Source organism: Podarcis tiliguerta (assembly GCF_965153285.1).
Source record: "Podarcis tiliguerta genome assembly, chromosome: 7".
In the NCBI taxonomy this organism is placed as follows: Eukaryota; Metazoa; Chordata; class Lepidosauria; order Squamata; family Lacertidae; genus Podarcis; species Podarcis tiliguerta.
In genome coordinates, this window is record NC_139540.1 from 7,969,607 (window position 1) to 7,987,542 (window position 17,936).

The following is a 17,936-nucleotide window of genomic DNA, read 5'->3' on the forward strand; positions in this document are numbered from 1 at the left end:
AACTTCACACCCCCCAATTTAACATTTCTATTCAGTTAGGAATAAGAGGGAAGATTCCAATAGTGAGAACAGGATTATAAATCTTCTTACCATTATTATTATTATTATTATTATTATTATTATTATTATTATTAGGAAATATGAGCTTCTGTGACATCATTGGTACCAAATGAATGGGAGACTGGGGTATATTTTTTATTGCACTGGGCACTCAGATGTTTAGACACACATTCTCCTGAACAGCATGGACATGGGAATAAAATGCATTGTCCTTTTTTGTCCTAGCTCTTCCTTCACCTCTTACACAGGCTTCTCAAAAGTCTTAATGGCTTGTGTCAGCAGCTTCTCCTAAAATGACAAAAGCAGGTTTAAGCTCAATCGCTGACTTTTTCTTTTTTTTTAAGGATCTGTGAATGGTGCAGTGCAAGTCACTTTGGGTTTTTCGCAGCAAAGTCATAATATTGACACTGCTGCTACAAGTACAATTAAGAGCTAAGCACCAGCCTTGTAAATGCTCCTCGTTGCCAAGTGAATTGCTGCCAAGTGATAAAAATTCCACTCACACCATTGTCTCTGGGGCTGCATCCATGCAGCAGATTGAGCCAGCAGAAGGCTCTTCTCAATTAGCTACCAAGCTAAGTTGAAGGTGGTAGTACAAAGCCCTGTACAGTTTGCATCGGGATACCTTGAAGACCAGCTTATTCCTTATTGTTGTTGTTGTTTAGTCGTTTAGTCTGGCTCTTCGTGACCCCATGGACCAGAGCACGCCAGGCACTCCTGTCTTCCACTGCCTCCTGCAGTTTGGTCAAACTCATGCTGGTAGTTTCGAGAACACTGTCCAACCATCTCGCCCTCTGTCGTCCCCTTCTCCTTGTGCCCTCCATCTTTCCCAACATCAGGGTCTTTTCCAGGGAGTCTTCTCTTCTCATGAGGTGGCCAGAGTATTGGAGCCTCAGCTTCATGATCTGTCCTTCCAGTGAGCACTCAGGGCTGATTTCCTTCAGAAGGGATAGGTTTGATCTTCTTGCAGTCCATGGGACTCTCATGAGTCTCCTCCAGCACCATAATTCAAAAGCATCAATTCTTCGGCAATCAGCCTTCTTTATGGTCCAGCTCTCACTTCCATACATCACTACTCGGAAAACCATAACTTTAACTATACGGACCTTGGTCGGCAAGGTGATGTCTCTCTTATTCCTTATAGGCCCAACCAATCACTGTGCTCCATAGGAGAGAGCCTCCTGTGGATACCATCTCATCAGAAAGTCCATTCCATCCAATGTGAGAACAGGGCTTTTATCGTGGTGGCACCTATGCTTTGGAACAACCAGCCTCTCCAGTACATGTCAGGAAGCTGTCATCTTTGTCGATTTGTATTGCATTTTTTAAAAAGAGTTTTGTTTTATTTCTTGTGCATATACTTCCCAGGGCTCCATTGGGAGGAAGCAGGTTATTAAATAAACAAACAAACAAATGCAATTGTTTAACTCCACCCCCCCATACAGTCATACCTTGGGTTGAAGACGCTTTGAGTTGAGCGCGTTCGAGTTGCGCACCTCGGCAACCCGGAAGTAACAGAGCGCGTTACTTCCGGGTTTCGCCACTTGCGCAGATGCTCAAAATGACGTCATGCACATTCACAGAAGCGGTGAAAAGAGACGCGCGCGTGCGCAGATGCACCATCGCTAGTTACGTTTACTTCTAGATACGAATGGGGCTCCGGAACGGATCCCGTTCGTATCTAGAGGTACCACTGTATGTATTTGTTTGAATGGTGTTTTATATGCAATTGTTTTAACTTTTTGTAGATAGACAGACAGATAGATGCGCAACAGTGCTTTATCCGCTTTTCTTCCCTTGAGAAGGCAATTGGAGATCCTTCATGCAAAGCCGTCCATACATGAAATTGTTATTAACAACAATGACGGTTGCTTCTCCTTCCAGGTTGAGAGATGTCACGTCAATCCCCGTGATCAGCAGCCGCACTTTGGGGCTCCACTTCCACCCGGGGCGAGGGTTGCATCATCATGTGCCCGTCATGTTTGACTACTTCCACTTGTCAGCCATCTCTGTTACTCTGCACGCCTCTCTGGTGGCTTTGCACCAGCCCCTGATCAGGTGAGAGATACAGGGTTCTTCTTGTTTTCATTTTCCGTATGTGTATTTCATGATCTTTTACTATGAGAGGTCAATTGTTCATATCTCATGTTATGTACTGACCTTGGATCCTAGAACAATAGGCAGGTAGGAACCTAGAAGGCAGCAACCTGATTGGTCTTCAGGAGCTGCCCAATCTGGCTCCAGGAGGAAGTGAATCAGAAACCTGATTGGCCTGCAGGAACATTCCAATCAGGCTCCAGGAGGGGACTTGAATCAGCCAATCACACGGGACCCATTGTGTAAATAATGTATATATAGCCAGATGTTTTTGGGGAAAGCACTCACTCACTGTTTACCATGAGCCGAAATAAAGAGCATGAAATCAACACTCAACTCTGAATATATTTCATCTCATTTGCTTTTTTAAAAAATGTATACATAAAATAAAAGCAATGCCAGCAACAGAACAACTAAAAATACAGAGACTTGGCAGAGTTATTACTATTATTTATTAAATTTGTATATCCTGCGTATAGGCAGCCCTATGTATAATGTGTTGCAGTAATCTAACCACAGTGGCTGACCAAGAATTGCCTTTTATAATCAGCTATGTGGTGATGGCACTATCCAGACTGGGAAATGGACAGCAATCTGTTCTATTTTAGGGTTGGCATGTTTCTAGAAGTAAAATTCAAAAGCAATCAACCTCAAAATCCCGGACACTATTTTCCCTGGTAATATCCTGGACATGTCCCGAAATTACAGACATACAGCAACCCCATCTTATTTAAGTCCAGTAGTTGGATGTGGTTTTACCAAGCACTTTGCCACCCTATGGACCTCTCATGGAGGAGGCCCACAAAGAAGGACCTTAGATGATGAATGCAGGGTCCAGGTCAGTTCACATGGGAGGTTCTTCTGAGGTCCAGCTCAAGACATTTTGTAGCCTAAGGCGAAGGTGAACATGGTGTCCCCTGCCTTTCTTGCACAGAATCTTGACAGGGCTAACTCTTACTTCCACAGTAATCATGCAAGAATCATCCTCCACAAAGAGGAGCAGGCTAGCTTAGGGACCATGTAACACACTCCTGGCTGCTGGTCCCTATCCTCAGCACACACTGCCTGAGGCAGTGGCCTCACCCTGTCTATTGGTAGGGCTGGTAAAGAAATAAATAAAATTAAAGCGGATCCTGCAAGCCTCAAATCTGCCTGCCTCTGATCTAACGTTTCCTTGTTGTCTCTTGCCTGCTCACACACAGACTTGTTGTTCTTAATATTTGATCTAAATCTAGCCTCCCCTCTAATTTGTAACCACTGTCTCTTGTCTTACCCTGAGCAAAGAGGGAGAACAGTAATCTCTTTGCTTCTTTCTGAACTCCTTTAAAATGCTTAACAATTGCCATATGCTGTTGATGACAAAGAAAGAAGAAAAGCTTACCTATTCCTGGAAAACTTGTTTGCTGCTACTGATCCTGTTAGCGGAGAATTTTTAACAAGCTTGAAAAAGCCTGAAGGCTTCCCAGAGCACCACAGACTGAGATGAACCTTTGCTATGTCTCCGAACTCTCCAAGAACTGTCGTTTTAAAATAGCAACACAGGGATATTTTTTAAAATGTATTTTTAGTGCAGAGAGGAAACGATGGGTGAGAAAACTTTGAAATGTGTGATATTGTTGTTCCATATAGATACAGGTATTCCATTTTTTTCTTCTTTGTTTAGCTTTGCCCGTCCAGGGAAGGGCTCGTGGCTTGGTAAAAACAGCTTGGAAACAGGACCAGATCTGACGGGGATGTCACTGGAAAACCTGGTGTTTGGAGCTGGTTACTGCAAACCTGTTGCTTCTGAGGTAGGGCACGGTTATTGTTTGTGGTGATATTAGATGCACAGTTTTAATAATAATAATAACTTTTTTTTATTTATACCCCGCCCTCCCCAGCCAAGGCCGGGCTCAGAGCGGCTTACAAGCAATCATAAAAACAAGATGAATGATTACAACTTAAAAACAAAAGTAAAATACAACATTAAAATAATGGAACATTAAAATATTAAAATGTAGCCTCATCGCAGGAGGAGAAGGAAAAGAAAAAAGAAAGAGAGGGAGGGAGGGAATCAAATTGGCTCCAAGCCAAAGGCCAGGCGGAACAACTCTGTCTTACAGGCCCTGCGGAAAGAAATCAGATCCTGCAGGGCCCTGGTGTCATGAGGCAGAGCGTTCCACCAGGCCGGAGCCAGAGTTGAAAAGGCCCTGGCTCTGGCTGAAGCCAATCTAACCTCCTTAGGGCCTGGGACCACTAGGGTGTTGTTATTTATGGACCTTGAGGCTCTCCGTGGGGCATACCAGGAGAGGCGGTCCCGTAGGTACGAGGGTCCTAGGCTGTGAAGGGATGGAGATGGGCCTTCCTTAGGCAGGACCACCAGGCTGATAAGAGAGAGGTGAGTTTATATTATCCCTACTCCCACCGATAAAATCTGTGGTGACTTTTGCCCACTGGGAATGGAAGTGCAGAAAGCAAGGAGAATATCTGCAGGTGGAGCAGAGCCAGCTGCTTCTAGACTTGCCCACAACCCCCTCTTCGCTGCTGAATTCTATACGGGCAACATTGAGGTTACGGAAAACTGTTTACAAAATCCTTCCCTTGTAACCATTTTGTCAAAAAAGGACCGGCGATGCCAATTGTTGAGGAAACAACAGGGGTATTAATATATTCCCAGTCATGCTTCTTAAACTCCTACTCTTTTGGGATGGTGTTGTCAATCCTGTTATACAAAGTGCTCACCCTAGAAGAAGAAGAGTTTGGATTTGATATCCCGCTTTATCACTACCCTAAGGAGTCTCAAAGCAGCTAACAATCTCCTTTCCCTTCCTCCCCCACAACAAACACTCTGTGAGGTGAGTGGGGCTGAGAGACTTCAGAGAAGTGTGATTAGCCCAAGGTCACCCAGTAGCTGCATGTGGAGGAGCGGAGACGTGAACCCGGTTCACCAGATTACGAGTCCACTGCTCTTAACCACTACACCACACTGGCTACACTGAAACCATCTACAGAGGAGCAGATCTGAGACGCCGGTTGCTCAAATCCCAAAAGGCTAGTAGAAGAAACAGAGCATGCAGATACTTTACTTACCTTGCCTTTGGTATTGACTAGCAAGGGAAAAGGCAGCATTTTATGAAGCAAAATACTCTTACTGTATCATCAGAACAGTGGTGCTATTTTGAACAGTGACAGCATTCAAGGGTGGAAAATTTCCTCCAGTTATGAATGTGGAATCCCAGAATTGTAGAATTAGAAGGGACCCAGAGCATAGCTATCAACCTTTCCCTTTTCTTGCGAGAAATCCTATTCGGAATAAGGGAATTTTCCTTTAAAAAAGGGAAACATTGACAGCTAAAGGTTCAACCCCAAGTTAGGTGTTCCCTTATTGCCTCTTTTCGTGTCTTGGCTACAGCTCCCTCCTTTTATCCTTTAGTCCAGCAGTCGGCAACCTAAGGCCCATGGGGGTTGTTTAACCGGCCCATGGACCCTCAGTGCCCCCCATCGCCCACTCAGTCGGCTCCCATGTGCCATGCTAAACTGGCGCGGAGCAGAACGGGGCCGCCTTCCGTGACGCTGGCCTGCTTCGCACGCCTACTCCGCGCCGGAAGGAGCACCGGAAATAGTGTTTGTGCATGTGTGCGTGTGCGCGCACTCTGGCCCACTGCGACGCCTGCGGGACCATGAACCGGCCCAAGCCACAAAAACTTTGCCGGCCCCTGCTGTAGTCTGTTATCACCAGATTGGGCACTGTTTTCCTTTTGTGTGAAAGCAGAGGCAAAGTAGGTGTTGCGTGGTTCCATCTTGTCTTCTTCGTAGCATTTCTCTGCCTTCTTCATGGAGAGGTCCTGCAACTTGCTTGGTCTTTCTGTTGCTTCAAACATAGTTGACGAACGGGTCGGCTACGCCAGATCAATTTTGATTTCCCCCAGTTTCCATTGCTTATTCGTTTGATTTCCTTTCAAGCGCACGGCTGAGAGCGCTCCAGCGATGATCTGTTTTGCTTTTCAGCTTGCTGAGACAGTGTCGATTACAGAGATAATTGAGATAATGAGCTTGTTTATCAACAGTAGATAGCTTGCTTGGTTAATGTTTATTGCTGCTTTTCTTTCCCCCCATTTTATGAGCTTAGGAGAAAGTGGTTCTAAATGCAGTTTGCTGACTTTGGAGATAACAATGCAGAGAGAGTCAATGTGATTGAGAAGTCCATGCCGCCCATGATTTAAAGGGAGCTGTCCAAATTCTCAGTTCCCTGCCTTATATGTGGGTTGGAAATCAATGAACACTTGGAGTTGTCGCCAACTAAGTTCTACTCAAAATAGACCCAACAAAATTAATTGACCTAATTTAATCATATCCATTCATTCCATTGGGTCTACTCTGAGTAGGACGAGCACTGGACACCACCCTCAGATTGCACACTTCTCTGAATTCTGTGATGTATACAAAATTTTATATGTTTTTTTTAAACAACAGCAACAACAGCAACAAACAAACATGGGCTTGTGAAGCCACACAACCAAGCTGAATGGGATCAGGATCCAGCCTAAGTTCCCCCTCCCCTGCCACTTCCCCAGAATGCTCCTTTTGGGGGAGTTAAAGCCACATTCAACTGAGCCCAACTGAGCTGGGATGAGAAATTTGCCCTGGCATATTCAGCTGCATTGCATTGGGGACTTAACGCCAGATGAGCATGTCCGAGTTGGGAATCAATTGGTTGAGCCAGAGAACCTACAGCATCCATTATATTGTAAATTTCCCGGTGATCCTCAGATGAAGGCCGGTATAGAAATTTAATAAACAAATACAATGGTACCTCAGGTTACATACGCTTCTGGTTACAGACTCTGCTAACCCAGAAATAATATCTCGGGTTAAGAACTTTGCTTCAGGATGAGAACAGAAATCGTGCTCTGGAGGCACGGCAGCAGCAGGAGGCCCCATTAGCTAAAGTGTGCTTCAGGTTAAGAACAGTTTCAGGTTAAGAACGGACCTCCGGAACGAATTAAGTACTTAACTCGAGGTACCACTGTAATGAGGGGTGCGGGTGGTGCTGTGGGTTAAACCACAGAGCCTAGGACTTGCCGATCAGAAGGTCGGTGGTTTGAATACCCATGACGGCGTGAGCTCCCGTTGCTCAGTCCCTGCTCCTGCCAACCTAGCAGTTTGAAAGCACGTCAAAGTGCAAGTAGATAAATAGGTACCGCTCCAGTGGGAAGGTAAATGGCGTTTCCGCATGCTGCCCTGGTTCGCCAGAAGCAGCTTAGTCATGCTGGCCACATGACCCGGAAGCTGTACGCCGGCTCCCTCGGCCAATAAAGCGAGATGAGCGCTGCAACCCCAGAGTCGGTCATGACTGGACCTAATGGTCAGGGGTCCCTTTACCTTTACTTACCACTGTAATAAAACAAACAATCCTAAACTGCTTGTCTTGCCATACAATTGCCTGAAACATGTTTTACATTATTACCACCTAAAATTCTGAAGTACATTCCCATCCTTTTGAAAAAGAAAGAATAATGGGAAATGTGGCTTATTCCTCACAGAGCCCCGCTAACAAACTACAGGTCCTTTGGAGGGGTGTACTTTAAATGTACTTTAAATCTATGGTGTGTGGGAAGCCTGAGATGCATTACTCATTCTGCGTCAGAAAACTGTTTATTTTAACACCCTCTGTTGTGTTTTGGGTCAGTTGAGGGTAATGTGCTTGAAGAAGCTTCATTTTATCTGTAGAACATTCTGCGGGCACTTTGTTGTAGACATGTGCTCTAGCTGATGCTTAGATGCATATTTAGGCCATCTATTTCTGATCAGAGCATATTTTTGACATTATATCCTTCCCAACTTGTGTTAACAAGTTCTACAATTTAGCAGAGTAACACCCCCCTTTTTAAACTTACACAGCGGATAACGTTTTTGCCAGGCTTGTTTAAGCCTCTGAAATAAGTTTCCTGGTAATTCCCCTTTTATCCCCCCCTAAAACGATAGACACAATACAGTCTTGTATAAAAGTATAAAATAGTTTACTCACAGTTTCATTCAGTTCACAAAAGGATCCCTGAAGGCAGACTTAAGTTACAAAATATATACACCTGGAATCTATCCCATAAGGAGATAGTTCCTTTGTCTTTTCTTGCCAAGAGGACATCTCAGGCTGATGCTTCTTCGAAGAAAGCAAAATGGAGAAGAGAGAGATGTGGTGGCCAGTCCTGTGCTTTTGTTACCTGCACGGGTAAAGTCACGCCCACCTCTGGTCACATGTCGAGGAAGTTTGTCTCAGTACAGGAGGAAACAGGAAGTTTATCTACTGGCTGGACAAACATCCCTCTTCATGTCTAAACATGTCCACTCTAGGAATGTTATATTTGACTGCTCTGTGTTTCACACCCCACACTCATCTCGTCCATGTCCATGTTTAAAACCCTCTTATACCACTTTTAAAGTCATGGCTTCCCTTAAATAATCCTGGGAAATGAAGTTTTGGGTTTTTTTAAGGGTACCTACAAGTCCCAGGATCCTTAACAAATAAGGATTTTGTTTAAGTTGGCACCCCTAGCTCCAGATTTGCTGGCGGGGCTCCGGACTGCCCCAACACACATACACACACACACACACCAGCGCTTTCTGACAACAACCAGCCACCAGTTTCTGGAATGCCCACTGCTGGAATTTCAGCCGCAGCTGGGCTGCAGAAGCCGATGGGAATGGGAGGTTGGGTTAAAAATGTAACAGCAGAACCAAGCAATGGCACCTGGGTAGGATACCAGACAGCATAGGAGCCTAGGGTCCGAGGTCCCATCTCCCCCCCCCCCATAAAATATTTGAGAGGGAGCCCCTGCCCAAGTTGCCATTCAAATAGTGTGCGTGGACCATGTCATGTGATTGATTATGTGGGGCAGGGCTTACCCCGCCCCCCCTCAATATTCTATTCAAGTTGGCATCCCTGCCAGAGAGGGAAATACAGAGATCTCAGGAGAACCTGATGTTGATGGTTAAAGACATGTACGTGTGTGCAAAATAATAATAATAAAAACAAACTACATAAGGGGGGGGCATTTAAAAACATTCCATAGAAACAACACAGAAAGTAAGACAGGACATGGGCTGAGAGATCAAGGAAATGCCCTGTGTAAATCATAGAAACATCAACTTCCGCATAGCGTTGGAAAGGATCCCGAGTCATTTAGCTCAGCTTCATGCAATGCAGGAGTAAGTGTGTAGCCCCCAAGACTTGTCCCAATTGGAACTTGCTTGTCTTTGCTGCACAATCTCTTCCACATTTGAGAGGAAGTGCCCTTTCACACTGCACAAAACGGATGGCACTCTTTTGCCACTGCAGTTTTCTCTCCCAGCCGTCCAGCTGATTCCCGGATGCTGGTACAAATGTCTCTAGTGATTTGACCAGCTTGATATTTGAGAAGGAGAAAGTCCTCACTGCTGTCTTCATTTGCGAATGGAGCCGGGTTTCAATCAATCCTCTTCCTTCTTGCTTCCCCTGCTTTGATTCTGCACAAGGGAGCTTGGCACGCTGCTGTTTTTGACAAGACGTCAAAGGCTCTTTGTTCAGCGCTCCTGACTTCTCGCTGTGCAGAATAATTAAATGTCAGGAGCAGAAGGCTGTACCACTCCAATTTCCCTAGCTCTTGCAAAGTGACATGCCGGACACAGGTTTTATTATTTCATTTTAATTTTGAGTGTGTGCTTTCTGCTTTCCTGGCTTACTGCCCATCAGGATACCTCTAATTCACGCAGAGGCTTTTAAAAAAATGAGGAAATGGCTTTAGGTGGTCCTTCCTTCCCCTTTTCAAATGACAAAGGGGAATCTTAGGAGGGGGATTTGAGCCTTTTTATCCCCACAAAGTATAGGCTAGGCACTTGCACTTCAAGAGAGATGAAGCTGACTTGGCCATTTATCTTAGCAGGATTGTAATTTCAGTCAAATAGGCCCACAGAGTTTGCATTTGTGAGCTTGATTTATCCCCGCAGCTTCTGAAGGTGGCAAAGTGAGTCAGACCGTTTTGCATACCAATCTCTATGGTTAACAAAAAAGGAAAGGTTAGATTGGCAAGTCACTTTCCACAGGTGGAAGATGATGATGGCAGTGATTTACCAATAAATAAATATTCTTTGGGGGGACAGGCCTATGACAAGATTTCTAAGGAAGAACAATTTAGGATGCAGCAGATCTCTGGCTCAGATGACTGGTGCCCAGCTCAGCAGACATTAAACCCTCAACCCCAGTTTAGCCAAATATTTGCTGGCATAATTTGCACATTCTGGCTCTGCCAGCTGAGACTAAAAAAAGGTAAAGGTAAAGGACCCCTGACAGTTAACTCCACTTGCAGACGACTCTGGGGTGGCGGGGCTCATCTCACTTTACAGGCTGAGAGAGCCAGCGTTTGTCTGCAGACAGTTTTTCCGGGTCACGTGGCCAGCACGACTAAGCCGCTTCTGGCACAATGGAACAACGAAACCAGAGCAGCGCACGGAAATGCCGTTTACCTTCCCGCCGGAGTGGTACCTATTTATCTACTTGCACTTTTTGGTGTGCTTTCAAACTGCTAGGTTGGCAGGAGCTGGGACCGAGCAATGAGAGCTCACCCCGTCGCTGGTATTTGAACCGCCGACCTTCTGATCAGCAAGCCCAAGAGGCTCAGTGGTTTAGACTACAGTGCCACCCGCATGCCAACTGAGACTAGGCTGGGGTAAATCCCCAAAAAGAGTCATTCTGGGTGCATGGCATCAGAGATGGAGGACTTAGGCTGGATTCTAATCCTATTTAGCTCAGTCACATGACCTGGAAACCTGACAGAGAAGACTGTTTCAAAGGCTTGTTTTCCTTCTGCTAGGCTTAGGCAGAGCAGCAGCTGACTGCTGAACGGTATTTGACCCTGGTGTAAATTTACACCATCTTAACGTACAGAAGCCTGCTTTACTTCAGCTTCTTCTGCATACTGATTTATCATTTGCACCCCTTTCAGGAAAAGAGGGACCAGAATACTGCAATGCCCCATATCTCATAATGCTTAATCTGGACTTCTAATATGTCCTATACATTGCACTTGAAAACTTTGGGGAAATTGTCATTGTAGGAGAGTGGAAGTAAGGCTGAACTTTAAAATGATTGCAAAAGGAAGTACTATTGTTATTGTTTGAGACAGGAATTAAACTAGCACAAAAAAAAACAGCAAACTGAAAGGGGCTAATGTCTAGTTTGATGTCTAGCTTTCATTCCTAATAATTACTGCAAATGGCTGGGAAGGAAGAGTCAGTTGACATTGCGATATCTTTATTTCCACAATATATATATATATATATATATATATATATATATATATATATATATATATATTAAGCCTCTAATACTAACCCTATGAATTCCCTTTCCTGTATCAGCATTAACACAAGCTGATCATAGAATCGTATAATTGTCATCTAGTCCTACCTCGTTCAGTACAGGAACCACAGCTAAATGCTAACAGCCACCATCCTATGTCCCAAGTCTAAGTTTGGGCACAAGACATGATAAAGAATTGTTTGTTTAAGTGACATTATTATATAGCTTTCATGGGGGATGAAAGGGCCCCATCCTTTCTGTAAGAATTATATAGAATTATATGGAGTCCAGCTGGGTTAAGCCAAAGGTCCACCTCATTCAGCATCCTATTCCCAAGCCTATAAAGGTAAAGGGACCCCTGACCATTAGGTCTAGTCGTGGCCGACTCTGGGATTGCAGCGCTCATCTCTCTATTGGCTGAGGGAGCCGGCGTACAGCTTCCGGGAAACGTGGCCAGCATGACTAAGCCACTTCTGGCAAACTAGAGCAGCGCACGGAAATGCCGTTTACGTTCCCGCTGGAGCGGTACCTATTTATCTACTTGCACTTTGACGAGCTTTCAAACTAGGTTGGCAGCAGCAGGGACCAAGCAACATGAGCTCACCCCGTCATGGGGATTTGAACCGCCAACCTTCTGATCGGCAAGTCCTAGGCTCTGTGGTTTAACCCACAGTGCCACCTGCGTCCCAAGCCTATTGGAAGCCCACAAACAGGACCTGGGTGCATCATTTGCGAATCCCAGGATCCAGAGGCATAGTGTCTCTGGCACAGCATAATGACCTACCAAATAATGGCAAACTGCTCCACGATTCATAAAATTTCATTGTCCTTGCCTGTAAATTGCTTCAAGGCTGGAGGGTGAACTATGAATAATACAGGAGGTGCCTGCAGGAGCCAGGAAGCAAAAATCAGGGAGAGAATGGGATATTTATGCTAATCTCCCCCAGTTATCCAGACGTTCTTTGATGCACAGCAGTGAATTGCAGCAAATGAGAGCTGTTTGCTTTTTAAAGCAACTTGCCGAACAAAAGTTTGGAATACTTGTGATTGCTGGTTCAAAAGGCAGAAGGAGGGAGAAGAGCTTGAAGAAACATTTCCCTCTACTTGTGTTTCCCAAGCAGCATAGTGTAGATTACAACCACTATCCAAATCCAGACCATGTGTATAACCCACCTAGGACTGCCAGATGTCAGGGACTGGCTAAGGAGGAGAGGTGGAAGTTGCCATACCAAGAACATCTCAGAGAAAGCATAGGAGAAGATTTTGATCCTGGATTCTGGTGGTGGGAAGCCGGTCACACACACACACACAAACACGGGAGGGAAAGAGCTGGGAAGTACTGGAGGCTAGGAGCTTGAAGGATGATGAAGAGGAGGAAGGGGGCAGCTGCCCCAGCAGAGACAGGAATCAGACTTGGCCATTCAACCACAGAGCCACTCTGGCAGCTTCTCTGCTGATAGCTTGCAAGACAACCTCCCAGAACAAGGTGTAAGTTGCATATTTTTGAACAGAGAGCCAGGCAGAAACAGAGAGGGTCCTGGAGGCTCACCGTAGACAGAGGTGTGATGGCCTGTGACTCAGGCTCGGAACCGGAAGAGTCTCGGTTCGCACCGGATTCTCTGCCTCAGGCGGCATCTGAACCAAGTCTGGGGCCTGATTCCGAAGAGCCCCAGTCTGCACAGGTTCCCCTGCAACAAGCACCAGCTGAGCTGAGTCAGGGGCCTGAGACTACCCTGGCTCCAGATGCGGGGATTGCCTTGCTGCCCTCTGCTGGGCAATCGTGTACAGCTGCTCCACTACCAGTTGGGTCAGGAGAGGCTGAGGTGGCCTCTGGGTCTAGTAACCCACCGACATCTCCCGAGCTGCAGAGACACAGGTCTGAGAGAATGAGAGACCTGAGTACTCGCAGGAGGAGTGCTCGCCTTTGGGCAAGACAGGGAGGTGAGTCACCGGGGGATCAGGACCGGCTGCTACCCCGTCAGAGATAAAAGGTTGCTGGACCCCGCCCCAGGTTGCAGGAACAACATTGCTGCTTGCTGGAACTTGCCTGAGACCCTGGTTTCCTGCCTTGGCCCTGCTGAGCCTGGTTTCCTGCCTTGGCCCTGCTGGACTGACTCCTCGCGGAATCCTTGGATTTGGGACCAGACATGGACCGCATGGCTCAGGTTAACCCCCGGGCCCAGCACAAGAAGGATGTCTTAATACTAGATAGGGAGTGAAAGAGGAGCTACAAGCCAGTCTGGGCAACTGCTTCTTTTAGACAGGAAGAACCTTTGAAGTTTCCATGAGTTCTGCTTCCTTAACCAAGAAACTAAATGTAAGTTAACCAGTATTTCTCTGTCTTTCTCTGATCTGCGAATGACTTGCTTGCCTTGTCAGCTCCCTGACACCAGGCTGCACTTTGGTTATTTGTATCAAAGCTTTAAAAAGGAGCATGGTGAAGTAACTGTGACTGCTGCATAGGCAAAGGACCATAGCTCAGTGGTAGAGCATCTGTTTCACATGTTTAAAAATGAGCAGAGGAAACCTCTAGTGTCAAGGAGTTCCACAGGACAGGGGCTACCACATTAAGGCTTGGCCCCTGGTAAAGGCCAGCCTCAGTGCCTTTCGTGGGACGACCGCCAGTGCCCCACCAGAAGACCTCAGGTGGGGCATCAGTAATCAGGAAGTCCTTAAGGTACTTTGAGCCAAAGTTGTTCCAGCCTTTGTGAATTTGCACAAGAACCTTGACCCTGTCGTGATCAGAAGCTGATCACCAGTGCAGTAATCCCATTCAGGGCATTTCATAGAATCATAGAATCATAGAGTTGGAAGACACCACAAGGGCCATCAAGTCCAACCCCCTGCCAAGCAGGAAACACCATCAGAGCACTCCTGACATATGGTTGTCAAGCCTCTGCTTAAAGACCTCCAAAGAAGGAGACTCCACCACACTCCTTGGCAGCAAATTCCACTGTCGAACAGCTCTTACTGTCAGGAAGTTTTTTTCCTAATGTTTAGGTGGAATCTTCTTTCTTGTAGTTTGGATCCATTGCTCCGTGTCCGCTTCTCTGGAGCAGCAGAAAACAACCTTTCTCCCTCCTCTATGTGACATCCTTTTATATATTTGAACATGGCTATCATTTCACCCCTTAACCTCCTCTTCTCCAGGCTAAACATGCCCAGCTCCCTTAGCCGTTTCTCATAAAGCATCGTTTCCAGTCCTTTGAGCATTTTGGTTGCCCTCCTTTGGACACGTTCCAGTTTCTCAGTGTCCTTCTTGAACTGTGGTGCCCAGAACTGGACACAGTACTCCAGGTGAGGTCTGACCAGAGCAGAATACAGTGGCACTATTACTTCCCTTGATCTAGATGCTATACTCCTATTGATGCAGCCCAGAATTGCATTGGCTTTTTTAGCTGCCGTGTCACACTGTTGGCTCATGTCAGGTTTGTGGTCAACCAAAACTCCTAGATCCTTTTCACATGTACTGCTCTCAAGCCAGGTGTCACCCATCTTGTATTTGTGCCTCTCATTTTTTTTGCCCAAGTGCAATACTTTACATTTCTCCCTGTTAAAATTCATCTTGTTTGTTTTGACCCAGTTCTCTAAGCTGTCAAGGTCGTTTTGAATTGTGATCCTGTCCTCTGGGGTGTTAGCCACCCCTCCCAGTTTGGTGTCATCTGCAAATTTGATTAGGATGCCCTTGAGTCCATCATCCAAGTCGTTGATAAAGATGTTGATAAAGATGTTGAATAAGACCGGGCCGAAGACAGAACCCTGTGGCACCCCACTAGTCACTCTTCTCCAGGATGAAGAGGAACCATTGATGAGCACCCTTTGGGTTCAGTCAGTCAGCCAGTTACAAATCCACTGAGTGGTAGCATAGTCAAGACCACATTTTACCAGCTTCTTTACAAGAATATCATGGGCCACCTTGTCAAATGCCTTGCTGAAATCAAGGTAGGCTACATCCACTGCGTTCCCTTCATCTACCAGGCTTATTATTCTGTCAAAAAATGAGATCAGGTTAGTCTTACATGACTTATTTTTCAGAAATCCATGCTGACGATTGGTGATCACAGCATTCCTTTCTAGGTGCTCACAGACTGTTTGCTTAATGATCTGCTCCAGAATCTTCCCTGGTATTGATGTCAGACTGACTGGGCGGTAATTATTTGGGTCCTCTCTTTCCCCCTTTTTGAAAATAGGGACAACATTTGCCCTCCTCCAGTCTGCCAGGACTTCGCCTGTTCTCCAGGAATTCTCAAAGATGACTGCCAGTGGTTCTGAGATCACATCTGCCAGTTCTTTTAATACTCTTGGATGCAGTTCATCTGGCCCTGGAGACTTGAATACATCTAAACTAGCCAAGTATTCTTGTACTATCTCCTTAGTTATTCTGGGCTGTGTTTCCTCTACTGAATCATTTGCTCCAAATTCTTCAGGTCGGGCATTGTTTTCTTTATCAGAGAAGACTGAGGCAAAGAAGGCATTGAGGAGTTCAGCCCTTTCTGTGTCCCCTGTTTGCATTTCACCATCTTCTCCTCTGAGTGACCCCACTGTTTCTTTGTTCTTCCTTTTGCTACGAACATACCCATAAAAGCCTTTTTTGTTGCTTTTAACCTCTCTAGCAAGCCTGAGTTCATTCTGTGCTTTAGCTTTTCTGACTTTGTGTCTACACGTGCTGGCTATTCGTTTGAATTCCTCTTTGGTGGTTTCCCCCCTTTTCCATTTTTTGTACACATCCTTTTTTAATCTTAACTCAGTTAAAAGTTCTTTAGATAGCCAACCTGGCTTCTTTAGGCACCTTCCATGTTTCCGTTTTAAGGGATGGCGCATCTGACAGCAGACCAGGAGATTGGCGGAGACAATCCCTTCCCACACAATTGCTTGTGATTCATTGGAGTTGAGGCTGGAAGGCACGGCTGTCTTCTAGATTGAAAGAAACCAATAAAGGCGTCCATGAGGAAATGTCAGATTGACTGTAAAGCAAATAAAGCTGGAAAGGTTGGAGTCATTGATCACTGTCAGGTGACAGGGTGGTATTTCCTCTCTGGGGATTGCTTGACACTTTGTATAAGTTTACTCTTCTCATCCTCTGCACATTTCCTCATCTTCTGCAGCCATTGTTTTCATTTCCCCTCCTTTTCCATGGAAAAACAGTGTGACTTGAAATGTTGCGCAGCTGGCTTGATGGCATAGTGCTGCTCTCCTCCAGATGTCAAGAGGGTCTCTGGAGTGCATACAGTGGGTGGACGTTGTTTTGTAGCCTGACAGAATGCTCTGTCACTCGCAGATCTCTTGCAGGAAGATATGTGAAAATGTCTTCTGAGAGTTGCAGCTCTTTGCAAGAAATGACACCTGAGCTGAATCTGTGGCTCTAGGGAGGTAGCTTCAACCTCGCTGTCTCACCCAACAATGGATGCTGCAGAGTGTGAATTCACAGCACAGGTTATGTGACTGAACAGCATCAGGATGCTCTCTTTGGGATGAGCAAATTTGCCTCCATTTCTGTTCGTTGTTTTGCTTTCTTGAATGCTGGCATTTAAGGGAGGCACAAATATCCCGGTTCTTATTCCTAATACAGTGGTACCTTGGTTCTCAAACTTAATCCATTCCGGAAGTCCGTTCCAAAACCAAAGTGATGCAAAATTGATTAATCTGTTCCAGACTTTTAAAAACAACCCCTAAAACAGCAACAACATGAATTTTACTCTCTAACGAGACCATTGATCCATAAAATGAAAGCAATAAATAATGTAGTGCAGTCACACAATCAATTGATCAGTAGCTGAAGTGGGTTCACACAGTCACAAAAACAAAACAAAAAGATCCGCAAAAACAAAAATAGCAAAACAAATAGCAAAAACAGACAGACCTCAGCGTGACACTCAAAACGGAAGTGTGGTACTCAAAACGGAGCATGTTCGGCTTCCAAAAAAAGTTTGCAAACCAGAATACTTACTTTTGAAGTATTTGGGTTCCAAGTTGTTTGAGTACCAAGGCTTTTGAGAACCAAGTTACCACTGTAGGGCTTTTTTCTTTGCAAGTACTCTAAGTGAGAGTGAACAAACAATTAATATTGTGTGTACACTACATGACAGCACATGCAAAATACTTGCAGGTATTCGGTGAACCTGCTGTGACCTTTGCCAGCACCAACCTTGCCTTGCCTCCCCATTGGCTCAACTGGGGCAAATGGGAAAAGCAGTGGCACACATGATCTAGCTCTTCATTAGCACATCCTTTCTTGCAGTTCTTCCTGAGACTATGAGTTCCAGAATTATCTTCAGGAATGTGTCTATCTTCTTGACAGTCTCTGTTTGGGCCGTGACCTTTTCCCACCTGCCATGCCTCTAGGACAAGGTTTTCCAAATTTGGGTCTCCTGCTGTTGTTGGACTACAATTCTCATCATCCCTAGTTAGCAAGACCCATGGTCAGGAATGATGGGAGCTGTAGTCTAAAAACAGCTGGAGGCCCCAG

At 45.5% G+C, this 17,936-nt stretch overlaps 1 protein-coding gene across 1 annotated transcript in view; it reads left to right on the forward strand.

Moving 5' to 3' along the window:
- The window catches only part of FAM135B (family with sequence similarity 135 member B), a 141,444-nt gene that overhangs the window by 86,580 nt on the left and 36,928 nt on the right, over window positions 1–17,936 (forward strand). Inside the window, exons 6-7 of the mRNA XM_083450395.1 lie at window positions 1,945–2,118; window positions 3,821–3,947. Coding sequence (XP_083306521.1) covers window positions 1,945–2,118; window positions 3,821–3,947 — 301 coding nt within the window. The remainder of the gene's footprint in view (window positions 1–1,944; window positions 2,119–3,820; window positions 3,948–17,936) is intronic.